The sequence below is a fragment of the Eutrigla gurnardus genome (assembly GCF_963514095.1).
Source record: "Eutrigla gurnardus genome assembly, chromosome: 9".
Classification (NCBI taxonomy): domain Eukaryota; kingdom Metazoa; phylum Chordata; class Actinopteri; order Perciformes; family Triglidae; genus Eutrigla; species Eutrigla gurnardus.
This window is the reverse complement of record NC_139923.1, coordinates 6,595,334-6,608,850: the sequence shown is the minus strand read 5'-3', so window position 1 is coordinate 6,608,850 and position 13,517 is coordinate 6,595,334. Positions and strand designations below refer to the sequence as shown.

The 13,517-nt window shown below is 42.7% G+C and overlaps 1 protein-coding gene and 1 long non-coding RNA gene across 2 annotated transcripts in view; one reads left to right on the top strand and one right to left on the bottom strand.

Annotated features, from left to right (window-relative positions):
* zfpm1 (zinc finger protein, FOG family member 1) overlaps nt 1-13,517 on the top strand; it is a 102,224-nt gene that overhangs the window by 72,224 nt on the left and 16,483 nt on the right. The window contains exon 4 of the mRNA XM_084017471.1: nt 4,062-4,195. Within this exon, the coding sequence (XP_083873597.1) occupies nt 4,062-4,195 (134 nt within the window). The remainder of the gene's footprint in view (nt 1-4,061; nt 4,196-13,517) is intronic.
* LOC311018473 lies at nt 2,169-8,003 on the bottom strand. Its single transcript, XR_014597727.1, has 3 exons — nt 7,900-8,003; nt 4,037-4,143; nt 2,169-2,878 (listed from the first exon to the last, which is right to left on the bottom strand). It is a non-coding gene; the product is annotated as an uncharacterized lncRNA (long non-coding RNA).

Here is a 13,517-nt window from a genome sequence, read left to right as displayed (position 1 = left end):
ATGGGTCATGTAGCACTGACTGGACGATTGATGTGTGTCTGGTTTATACACAGAACAGTGTATTACAATGACGGCGTAGTATCATACAGAGCTTTGAGGGTAGTAGCAGCCATATTGATAAGGAGCGCTGGGTTATTATGCAGGTCTGTGGTGGGCAGGAGGTAATTAAAAGGGATTAGGATGGTTGGAGGCCTCATGTTACCTTGGTGAACACCGCTAACCTGCTGGGATTAGCAAGCAGCACTCATTACTGGAGGAACAGCGATAACACTGCCTCACTACCAATATGTAAAGATTTTATTAAAATACTGGATAAATATCATTGGTGCTGCCTATAATTAACCATTTAAAACATCATCATTTGCATTTACATATATGCACATGTTCTGACATGTATTAAAAATGATCAATGGTGTATTTCGATAAAAGCATGGACAATAAAATCCCTAATGTAGCCAGTAAATGTCTGATAAACTGATAGATAGAAGGGGAAATTTTTTACAAACACCTTCCAGACATTTGATTTTTACCAACATTTTAGAAATGCACTTTGCACTTGTGTCTGTTAGTTACCGGGTGCGTTCACACCAAACTCAAAGGAAATGTTCGCCTTACTCAAGTTTGACCGCTGCTTCGTTTGTATGTATTTGCGATGGGGGCTTACTTCCATGTTCTTACTCCAACCAGGTTTATCCATCCTGGCTGAAATAACCACTATTGCTGCTTTGTACATGTGAAGTCCCAGATACACCGGGAAACCAAAAACCATCCTGTCTGAGTTCTTGACATCAACCAGAGTTGCTTGGTGAATTTTACCTGCTTGGTGAACTGTATTCACTGTATCTATCAAATTACACGTCGCCCAAAATCTACTATTTAGCTGTGATTTAACTGCAATCAACAGATACAAATAATGATGCTGAAATAATACATGATGATGGTGATGTAAAATGTCTGAAGTGATGCTTTGTTAGGTTTGTCTACAAGACGACAAGCAAAATGCATGTTTTCTGAATGGATTTGGATTGATGGGAGCTAGGCTATGCTAACATTGTAGCTGCTCCATCAACACTCCAAATAAGGTCATCTAGACAGAAATACCGCAAACTAAAAGTTATTAATAGACGGTGCAATCGCAAGATATCAAGGGCTCTTCTATCTGTGATCACGGCTGAATCTCTGTGTAAAAACGCACATAGTCTGGTCTGGACTAATGTGAGCTACTATCTAGACCTCTGGGGAACCACAGACACAGGAGGCAACATTTGTTTCCTCCATTCCTGATTCAGCAACGTCAGGGCAACAGGAGGATGATCTCCATGCTGATATGCTTTAGAGACAGAATTTCTCGTTCAATTTAAAATATTTCAAGTATTTGTCTGATTTGCGCTAACGTGAATTTGCGTCTCTTGGGTTGGCATCAACCCTTCCACAACCACAAGTGACCCTTTTGGATGCGCCTGATGCAACAGGCCATGACAGGAATGGGATAACAGTCCTAATATCTCAAACCAATGCTTGTGTTGGGCTTGTTTATAAGTTAATATCTGTGTTGGTTCACTGAGGTCACATCCTTGCACCGTTTCGCAACGAGGGTCAGCTGGTGAGGCTGATAAGAGTACCATGTGGTGAGGATTGGCCAATAGTACGGAGGCAGACTGGACATTGATGGAGTGCTGAGATATGAAGGGTCAGAGGTCCCATGGGACAGATAGGATCCTGGCTGGACAGACGCTGGACTTCAGACTCTGTAGACAACAGGTTGGACTGTCTCAGGAGTCATATTTGGGTTGGCGTTTGACCTGGGACTGAAATCGGACTCTTACCCAACTTGAACCTGGAGCATTTGTGTCCAGACCCCAACAGAATTTGATTATGTGTCAGGGGCTCATCAACCAAGATATCTGTCTCCATTTGGTGATTTCCAACGAGGAACTGAGGCTGAGTCTTCAGAAATATTTGTGAAATCAAACTCCACCCCAAACCTGAGTCATTCAATAAAAAATTCAGCCTAACCTGACCCGAGCATGACGGGTCGGGTCAGCTCTTGTTGCATCCGGCCTCGGTGGCACGCTCTCATGTGGCAAGAGAATGAAAAGGTCGGGCAGATTACAGTTTGACATACTGCTGGACAGAGTGCTGGCACCGGTTTAAAAAAGCTTGTTACATATTTTTTTATGAAAGATGGATCAGTGACTGCGTTTACATGCATCAAATATGCATTATTATTCCTTCAAAGACAATATTCCTACTTATCTGTTTACATGGCTGATGAAAATGAATATTCCACTAATGTTCCCATTTACATGCAGCTTTACTAACTGTTGGCTCGTTGGTTTGTGTCCAACACAGCTGGACATAAACAGGGAAGAGGACGTCCGTATACAGTGAATGTGCTGCTTAACAACCAACATATCACACATCTTCATCTGGAAATGATCCAGAATTATTCTTATTATCCAGACAGAATAGGATGTTGACATTTGAAATTAGAAATGTTGTCCTATTGGGGAAAAATAGATAAATATGAGTGTGCATGTAAACGTAGGCAGCGTATCAGGATAAAAAGTTTTGAATTTCATTATTTGTGCATTTCAACTTTGAGCTGTTAGTCGAGGGAAACGTACCACTTCCTGTGTGACAACAGCCAAATAACTATTCCAACCGCAATTTGACTTGAGGGGCTTGTTTTATTGAATTTGTGTTGACTTCATCCCTCCCACTTTCTGTCCTCAAACCACACTCCTTCTTGCTCCCGCCTCCCTTCCATAACCATCCTCCCACCACCACCACCACCACCACCAGCAGCACCTCCTCCTCCTCCTCCTCCTCCACCGGCTGTGGGAAAGCCATTTTATCAGCGTCTGTCCGTTGTTCTCTGGTGGGGATAGATACAGAGAAGATAGATGAGTGTTTTGACATGGAGAGTGTTAGACAAACACTCTTATCAGGCCCGCCACTTTAGACCGACCCCCCGAAACAGTCGCCTGAACCATGGACAAGATGAGAAGGGGAGGGAGGAGGGGGTGGAAGGCAGATTTTGACTGCGTTTTGATCAGAGAGGTCACAACGAGAAAGCCTCCCGCTGCAGCACTCACTAGCATTGCTCAAACATTTATCCTCAGATGTGCAGAAAGTTGAACTTCTCCTGCTGCACTCGGAGCTGTCCGAAGTTTTTAAATAGATGGATCAGTCCTCCATGGCTCCCAGCTAACTGGCTCTATCTGAGCTGCAGCAGGCTCAGACCACAGCCGTCACTGCCATCCTTCTACAGTTATCAATTTGAGGAAGTACACAAGAAGTTTCCCCTGTTTGAACGGGCCGGGACAGAATGTCAAAAACTCCCCCTGCTGTTGAGATGGTGACACTTTTTTACCGTCTGGTCTGAGCTGCTGCGAGTGTTCAGGTCAAGTTGAAGTTGTGTTTTTTCCATGCAGTCTCTGCTAAATGCATCTAGACTAAAACTTGACGTCATCTTCAAAATATGCTTATTCTTAAAATATAACAGGCTGGAATCACGTTACATTTTGTTAAAAAACATATTTCTATTGCATCACAGATACATCTTTTTAAATAAAACATCTTCAATCAGATGATCATAAATCATATGTTCTCCCTGCATAATTAAAGGACAAATACATTTATAAAAATGTATGTTTGTATCCTGTATTTTTTAAATCTTAATATATATAATTGTGGCTCTATTTTAAATTTCTCTACCATGATATCAGTATTTGATTGATATTTATTATCCTGATTGGGGTTTTTCTTGGATGTATTTTCAATATCAAACTGCTCAGCTCGTATTGAATAATAATACCGGTATGTAATAATCAGTGTGTCACCTTGTTGATGCTGTAAGTATTCCCAAAATGGCACATGTAAACTATCCATTAAAGCTTTATTAGGAAAATAGTTTTGGTAAAAGTGTGACATGAATGCTTACAAATATGAATATAATCTGATTATGGATTCTTCATTGTGGATGACACCAGGCTTTAATGTTTCATCTCATGAACCCGTTTATGTAAATCACCCTTTCTCTTCTGTCGTTGCTCTAGATGACCTGGAGTTAAGTGAAGACGGCGGTGACAGCAGGGTGGTGGCTCTCAGGGACCTCCATCCAGACACAACGTGGGGCCCCTACCCAGGAGTCACCCAATCAGATGGCAGCACAGACGACCAGGAGACAAAGGTAAAATACTTAGATTATGAATTGTTATAAACTGAATTTCTGCTCATAATTATAAAGAAACATACATGCATTGTAACTAGTGGTCGACAGATATGGGTTTTTCAATGGCCGAGGCTGATATTTAGAGAGCAGGGCGACCGATGGCCGATCTGTAATGCCGATGTTTTTGTTCTTATCATGTTTTACGTTGCATCTCATCTGTGCACGTGAAAAATAAAGAACCTTGAAATAATAATTAATAACAACAACAAATGAGATACAAAATTGCTATGGAGGTGGGACCCAGTGACGCTACAGACCTATTACAGATCAGTGGTGGGACCTCAGTTCAGACTGGGGATGTGAGCGGAACTGGAACGGTCCTTTTATAACAAAAACAAGGTCCGCTCCGCTCGCCTCGCTGAATTCTGATCATAAATGTAGACTACCTTTGTCTTTGTTTGTCCAATCAAATTCACTTACAGGAGTTGGAGAACAAGTTGTAGTTTTTCTTGCATCACAATTCAAGTATAAGATGTAAACTGCTAGAACATAACAGACATGCTAACACATAGTCATTCATATTATTGTCCATTATTAGAGTTGACAGAAGTCAGACAGAAGTCTCATTATCTCCATTAACAACAGTTGATGCTACACATGGGAATAATTTTGAATCCATTTGATTTGCTGATAATATTATTTATCAGAATTGTGATGCTCTATTATCTGCTTAAGTCATTTATTAGAAAACAGGAATTGCAGTAGATTTTATAGACTGAACTAAATTTGGTATTAATAATAATTAATAATAAGAATTGCTGTTAGTTTTTCTCAATATATCTCCTTATGGCGTATTGTAACACTGAGGTTAGAGCAAACCGTGTTGTTGTTGTTTAACAGCAGCAGCCAGAAGAGAGAAGTCCAACGAACTAACAGAGATATCAAATGGAAAGGTCAAGGGTCAGATGTGTGGGACCGGATGAAGCCCTACGAGGCTGCGTTTGTGCATCATGTGCAAGTCCATCTAATCACATGATAGTGATACTGGGAAAGGCTTCCTGGCACGGAGCACACACACACACACGCACACACACACATGCACACACACACAAACAGACAAACATGCAGTCCCACCATCAGGTCCACCTTTAGTTACTATTCGTCTACCTTTCTGTACCTCCCTTACTTGTTAGCTGATCTGGCTTTCTATTAGGGTCCTGAATCACAGAGTAACTCACGATACGATAATATCACAATATTTTGCCCACGATAACTATGGTATCACGATTCTGCGATACACGATATATATTGCAAGAAATCATCTACGATATGCATCACGATATCTGTGTGTCTGAAGGAGAAAAAATACCAGTGAAAAGGCAAACGCAGGAATTAATTGTATACTGTGTTTATTCACTGCATTGTTAACACACACTGCCTGAACATGTCTACATGTGCCATCATTCCAACATAGCCATAAACTGGCAAAAGGCCAAGAGGAGTCATGAAGTCGTGACTCCTCCTGAGACAAAACGGTAACAGGCTTAATGCATGGAATCAGTATTTCGCCTGCATATTTTAATAAAAATAAGTGATTTAAAAAGTGTATATCGATATTTGGTGCCAGTGTATCTATAATGTATGGCAGCAGGGAGTATCACGATATATCAATATATATTGTCCCACTACTTTCTATCCCTCCCTAACGTATTAGTCCCTAACTTACTACCTTTCTATCCCTCCCTACCCTCCTTACTACCTCAACTTGTTTTCACCTTTCGGCTCCAAATGCATCCAGCTCAGCCCGGTTTAACTGGGTTTAAACCAGTTCATATTTGCTTCACAAAATGGTCTATCCAATTCCAATAGATCCAGATGGAGTGTATCCCACACACTCAAGACATTCTCCATCAGTATGTTTCCTGTTTTTTTCCTTTCCCCTCTCTTCTACTCTCTTCTACCCCCTTTTCTCTCTCCTCCTTTCTTCTTATCTATATTCCTCTCCCCTTCTCTCCCTTCCTCTCCTCTCCCCTCCTCTGTTCCCTTCCCGTCCTCTCCTGTCCTCCCCTCTCTTCTATTCTCCCACCCTCTCCTCTCTCCTCTTGATTCCTCCCATCCTGTCCTCTCCTCCATCCCGCCTTTCCTCTCTCCTGCCCTCCCATCCTCTCCTCGCTTCTCTCCTCCCCTCCCGCCCGTCCTCTCCTCCCCACCCTCCCTAGACGTCCGCCTGTCTTTTATCTCCACATGGCGCCATCCTCCTGGACAACAAACCCCAGTGATTGATTCCTGCTTGATAGGCTCTCATTTCTAAGATTTCGTTTATTATCAGTGAGGTTCTGAGTGTACAGATAGACTTGTGTGTGTGTGTGTGTGTGTGTGTGTGTGTGTGTGTGTGTGTGTGTGTGTGTGCACGAACACTCACCCACACACACACACACACACACTCCCTCACCCATCACCTTTTGTTCATCTCCTCCCTTCCGCTGCCCAAACCGTCCTATTTCTCCTCTAAACTGTAAAGTCAATGTCTCTTCTTTTGTGGACTTTGCAATCATATGGAAAGCATCTTGTTCTGACTCCTAATACCCGTTTTCACTCTTCTACCTCATTTTCTTCTACACCCCCCCCCTCCTCTCCCATCTGTGGACTGAAGAAGTGAGGAGACGGACCTTCAGTATCTGCTTGAGATAGTGGCTGTAATCTCACATTCCTCATGTGTTTCTCCCCCTGTCACTCCACATCCTCCCCCTCCTCCATCTATCCTTCCATCCCTCCCTCCGTCGGGGGTCAGCAGGGGTCAGGGCTATCATCCTCAGTGTGTTGGTAAAGCCCAAGCCAATCACACTGCATTCCTTGATTGGTTATTTTATTCTAAAAACAGCCGGCATAAAGGAAACACTCAAATATAAGGAAGCTAAAAAACACTAAGTTGCGTAGGTTCACCCCTGTGAACTTCCTATTACTACGACCAAAGTCTGATCTCCTGGCAACGTTCATTTTTATTTCTTCCTGTTATTGAAATTGTATATCAAATACTAATCAGATATCACTGTGTTGACAAAAACAAAGCCCCAACCTAAACAGTGTTATGCCTCTGTATTTAGTGAAAGGTGAATGGAATGTATGAACGTTAGCTCCGGTAACTCCCAATCACGTCGGGTTTGTTGTTGTCTAAACCTAATGTTGGTTTTGTTGTCTAAAGATAACGTTGGTCTTGTTGTCTAAAGCTAACGTTGGTTTTGTTGTCTAAAGCTAACGTTGGTTTTGTTGTCTAAACCTAACGTTGGTTTTGTTGTCTAAAGCTAACGTTGGTTTTGTTGTCTAAACCTAACGTTGGTTTTGTTGTCTAAAGCTAACGTTGGTTTTGTTGTCTAAACCTAACGTTGGTTTTGTTGTCTAAACCTAACGTTGGTCTTGTTGTCTAAAGCTAACGTTGGTTTTGTTGTCTAAACCTAACGTTGGTTTTGTTGTCTAAACCTAACGTTGGTTTTGTTGTCTAAACCTAACGTTGGTTTTGTTGTCTAAACCTAACGTTGGTTTTGTTGTCTAAACATAATGTTGATTTTGTCTAAACCTAAAGTTGGTGTTGTTGTCTAAAGCTAAGGTTTTGGTTTTGTTGTCTAAACGTTGGTTTTGTAGTATAATGTCATCCCCACTGACAGAAAAAAACCCTGGTGTAGGAGTAGGTAAACTGTATTTCCAATTGAAATGACTTTGCTCACCTCTAAATATGTGCCTTTTCCCCATCTGTATATCTGTCCTCACTTCTATCTTCGTCACACTTCTCACTTACTTCCCACCTGTCTTCTTCAGTCTTCTTCCTCCCTGGGCTCTGTGAAGCCCCGAGGCGTTGTCGTTGAGATTGGCATGGCCCACTCAGCAGTCCTGCCCCTCCCAGCATAGCCCTCTCTCTCTCAACTTCTCTGTCAACAAATTTGCTTCTTATTTGGCCCCGGCAGATAAGCTATCAGCTTGATACGAGGCCTACACAGCAACACAACTGCATCGCAAAACATTTTGGATAGCACATACTGTGCATATGTTCACAAAGAGACACATCAAGTGCACTGACTTTATTTATTGATCTGAAACAATATAATGTCTTTGATGTTGTCTTGGCTTGTGTGTGTGTGTGTGTGTGTGTGTGTGTGTGTGTGTGTGTGTGTGTGTGTGTGTGTGTGTGTGTGTGTGTGTGTGTGTGTGTTTGTGTGTGTGTTGTTGTGTGGGTGGAGGTGAGTGTGTTAGTTCTGAGAAATCATGGTGGAGCAGAGAGAGGAAAATGAGATCCAGTCCCCGCTCTCCCTCCAACAGATCTCCTCCATTAGATTGGCGCTGTGTTAACTGGTCTGTGTCATATGGAAATCCTGCCATTTGCATCTCTTGAGAAAGAGGCATAAAACCATTTATCTATTTAAATATATTCTGGCTGATATGGCTGTTGGACTTTAGAACAGGGTATAATAATGTTTACTGATCAACTGATCAGCTGCTGCTGATTCCTCACTGTTTTTGGTTGAGTGAACAACCAGGTCCTCCTCGGCGAGCCTCGCCTGGCAACCCAAGAGCGAGCACGCCACTTCTGCTATTCTGATTGGATCGCACATAACAAATCAGATATTATATCTCCTCTCCTTCTGATTGGATCCTGCTTTAATTAACTGATAGTGCAACTGCGTATGATTGGACCGAAGTTGCAGGATTGTTGTAAAATTTGAGTTCAGATGAAGGGAAAGAGTGATCATGGCAAAGTGTTTGTTGCATCTGTTGCATCTTCCCAAAGGACAGATGTCCACAGCAAAGTCTCCATAGTGTACAACAGGAGGAACTCCACTTCCAACATCCTCCCTATTGTTCTCCCTCCTTCAGCAGCTCTCCCCACCCCAATCCTGTCTTTCGTAGAAAGGCAGCCTGAAGGCATGATCCTGGAAGGAGCAGAGTAGGGGAGTTCAAAGCGTTATCACGCACCGAACGTCTTTTCATCATGTTTTAGAAACAAGCGTTCGCACTAATCCCCCAATAATCTCTCCAGGAGAACTGGGGCGATAAGGCGCGCCACCCACGGCTTTTCAAACACTTTTTGGGTAGTCTCTTCTCACTCCCTATCTCTCCTCCCCTCTACCTCCTCTACTCTACTCTTCTCCACTTCCTCCTTCCCTCACTCCTCTCGAAGGACGAGTGAAGGTGATCACCGTCTCCTCCTTATTCTCTCTAGGGCTGTTTTCTTTTTTTCTGCCGTTGACTCAGAGCTGGTTTGTTTACATCCTGATTTAGATCTTTTTTATCTGAACTCATCAACAGTGTTTCTCTGCCTCTGTTTCTCTCTCTCCTCCGCCCATCAAATTAGAATGTTAATTAAAATGGTGCTCCTTCAGAAGATGACAAATCAATGATTACGGCGAGTGTTGAGACACCTTCTGCAGTGCCCCCCAGAAGAATGCAAATCGTAAGGAACGTTCTTATAAAAGAAGAGCGCTTCTATCTTTAAAGGCACAGTAAAATAAGTGCATACACTGGCACTGTTTTTTTTTTTTTTTTTTTTTTTACTATTTATATATCAAAGTCCCTCTTTTATCTTCCTGAGGCGTGTACTTGACTTCAGTTTCATTCAATTTATTTATGTTGGCCAAAATCACAAATTTTGCTTTACACTCTGTACAACATGGATCGTCCTCCGTCCCAGGACCTTGCATCGGATGAAAGAAACCCGTTTACCAGGGGGAAAAGGAAGAAGTAACTCAGGGAAAGCAACAGAGAAGGGACCCCTCTCCCAGGATGGACAGAAGTACAATAGATCTCATATGAACAGAATAAATGACAAAATAATTACAGCATAGTCAATCCATATGACAGACATGTAATCAGACCAGTGATAGCAGAAATAATATTTGAAATGTATTACTGCTAATGATACCAGCAGCTGTGAATATAATAGAAGGAAGACAATAAAGCAGTGATATTAGCATAATAATAGTAGCAGTGGATGTCAAGCAGGGCCACGGGAGAGGAGGAGAGAGGAGCCCAGTATGTCAGATTGAATCAAGGCCGAGAGATGTCTAACTAAGGGCTGGTCCAAGGCAAGCCTGAGCCAGCCCTAAGTATAACCTCATCAAAGAGGAGTCTTTAGCCTCCTCTTATGTGTAGGGATGGTGTCTGCTTCCCAGACTGAGACTGGGAGCTGGTTCCACAGGAGGGGAGCCTAAATAACTTTAAAGTCATAGGTGACTCCCATCATATCGAACCAGAGGTCTCTTTGTTGGCTCATGGGTAGTAGTAGTAATACGTTGGGTTGGATATCAATTGATTTCATTCATTTATTTATTTATTCTAGCATGTGGCCGTGCCACTCGTCTTCTAGCACTTTGACATCTTTAAATGGAGGATTTATTTAGTTAACCATCTCTCCTCAAAGACACACTGGGGTTGTATAATTTGTCCATACTTAGCGGGCTTATTGTCCCACTGTCTAATAGAATGGAGCCTCTACAACTGTATACTGTGGCATGCTGCTTCACATCAGTGGTGGTCCAGGGTCTCCTTGTGGTCCAGATTCAGATTTGAGTTTTGAGATGAAGCTGTTTCTAAGTCTCTTGTATTGATTTTCTGGCACGTATCGGTCAATCTATCATAATTGTTCACCAGTTCTTTCAAATCAAACCCCTGGAAGAATTTATTCTGTGAAAATACGTCACTTGCACTCCACTTCAAACGTGGACTCGTTCAGAATGTTGACCCTGTGCATCATGGCCTTAAGGAGAGCTGGAATTTATCTGTGATGATTGAATCAGCTCCACATAGGCTACCTGTCGTATGACTTACCTACATCATGACAGTAGCTGTCTGTCTCAGTCTGTCAATCTGGCCCTGACAGAAGAGCCTATCACCCCGAGAGAGGGGGAGAGAAAATCTCCAAATAAGATAAAATACTGATGCAGCCAGGCCAGGCCAGGGAGGAAGCAGGACAAAAGAGACCCGAAGAGAAAGGCAGGACAGGTCCATCGACTAAAACCCAGCACGAGAGACAAAAGGAAATCTGAGAGAAAAAGAGAGCTGAGAGAGAGGCAAGGCAAACGTAGGAGAGGAGGGTTAAAGGAGATGGAGGGAGGAGGTGTTCATCACTCAGTGGCAATGACTGGCTGGTATCTGCATCTCGCTGTCATCTGCACCGGCTTCTGCAGGGTGGAGGAGGAAGGAATGAGGAGGAGGTGTAAGAGAGGAAAAGAGGAGAGGGAAAACCTCTATCCTCTCTATCTCCCAGCCTCATCTCCGGCAGTTCAGGAGCCTGCTTTCCAAGAGTGCCTCATTTTCAAATCTCTTATCTCGGCCCCCGTTTTAAGTATCGCAGTTTTATATTTTTACATGTCATTTGCATGCAGCTCATCTAACCAGGCTCCATCTATTTTTTTTTTCTCTAAGGTGTGTATCGATATGAGCACAAGGGAATAAGCTTTCACTCCACTGCTGAGACCCACAGCTATGTACTGTATTGGAGATATTTGTACCTCGTGAGAGGGAATATACATAAAAAAGTACCTTGTGTCTCTGTTGAATGGAAGAGAAATGCTTTGCATCAGTGCAAGTGTGTGTGTGTGTGTGTGTGTGTGTGTGTGTGTGTGTGTGTGTGTGTGTGTGTGTGTGTGTGTGTGTGTGTGTGTGTGTGTGTGTGTGTGTGTGTGTGTGTGTGTGAGAAAGGCGGATGAGAGTAGGTTTCTGATTTTTATCTGCCTTCCTTTTCTTCTTTGTATTTTTGGAGGATTCACACAGTGACCTCTTTGTTTGGGACAGTGAGTACACCCCTCCAACCCCCTGGATCGGGAAAGAAACCATTTCCTGTAGCCGAGAGATAGAACGAGAGACGGAGAGAGAGAAAGGAGGGAGAGATAGGATGGGGAAGGAGGGGCAGGCAGACAGGAGGGGAGGAATGAGAGTTCGGGAGAGGAAGAGAATTGGAGATTAAGAAAGAAAGAGGTGTATAAAAGGAAGGAGGCGGTACAGGAGAGAGACAGTGAAAGAGGAGAAGGGAGGAAGAGGGTGAATCGGATGATTGAATGAATGATTTTGTGAGAGGAGTGACTGAATGAACGACGGTTGAAAAGGTCAGGAGAGGAGCAGGGTGGCTTATTAAATTTCCAGCTAGAGGAGCACAAAACGCTTAATGAGAGGAGGGGATTTCTGGAGGAACATGGTAAAACCTCCGAGCTACGCTTGTGTGTGAACTGGCTGTGCAAATATTAGTAGTGCAGTTTTTAAGACATAAGGCTTCTTATGCTTTGTTCACACCAAATGCTGGGATTTCATACAAAGTCAATGCAAAGACGCAAATTATGTGAATAAGTGAAATTTATGTATTCATGTGACATTCCGATACCACTGTGTCTAAAGTCTATCAGCGTCCTCCTGTCGTCCTGATGTTGCTGAATCAGAAATGGAGGACCTGTCTGTGGTCCCCCAGAGGTCTACCATAGTAGCTCATATCAGTCTAGATGACCTTATTTGGAGTGTTGATGAAAAATGTATTTTAAAAGTTGTGTGCTTGTCATCTTGCAGACAGACCTAACAAAGCATAACTTTAGACTTCTTATAAATCACCATCATTATGTCGTTATTTCAGCATCCTTTTATCTGCTCACAGCTAATAGTTTACTTCGGGTTCATCCAGCTGCAGTAAACCAGCTGAGGTGTGTCTTGCTAAATCCAGTGAATACAGTTTGGTGAAATTCACTGGATGATGTTATGAACAGGATTCCTGAGATATCTGGGACTTCACATGTACAAAGCAGCAATAATGGTTATTTCAGCCAAAAACCAGAAACCTTGTTGGTGTCTGCATGGAGGTGAGACCCTGTGTCTAGCATGAGTGACGCCAATAAACAAATGATCCTGTGTTCAAACTTGTGGGAGTAAGGCGAGGTGAAAATGAGCTTATTGTTTGGCGTGAACACGGTGTTGGAAGGGATGGACAACTGCTTGATGTATTGATCCCTATTGGCTGCTGCTGGTGTTTTTATATTGGCCCTGATAGTTGTAGCTACAGTAATTTGCACCAGTGATGAGGACAGGTTTTCATTTCATCATCAGGTTTCATTTCAGCAACAAGACAATTCAAAGCGCTCAAAGGCCAAAGTGCAAATGAAACACAGTAAATACAATTAAAAGCAGCAATCTGACAGCCAAGTTAAAAGATGGTTTAAAAAAAAGCTAAAATATAATAGATCCGGTGTAAAATACAAGAATAAAAGTTGCAGCTGACCTGCAGTTTTCTGGGAGTTTGTTCCAGATATTTGGACAATAAAACCTGGATGCTGCTTTTCCACGTTTAGTTTTGACAGAATGCAGACCTGAA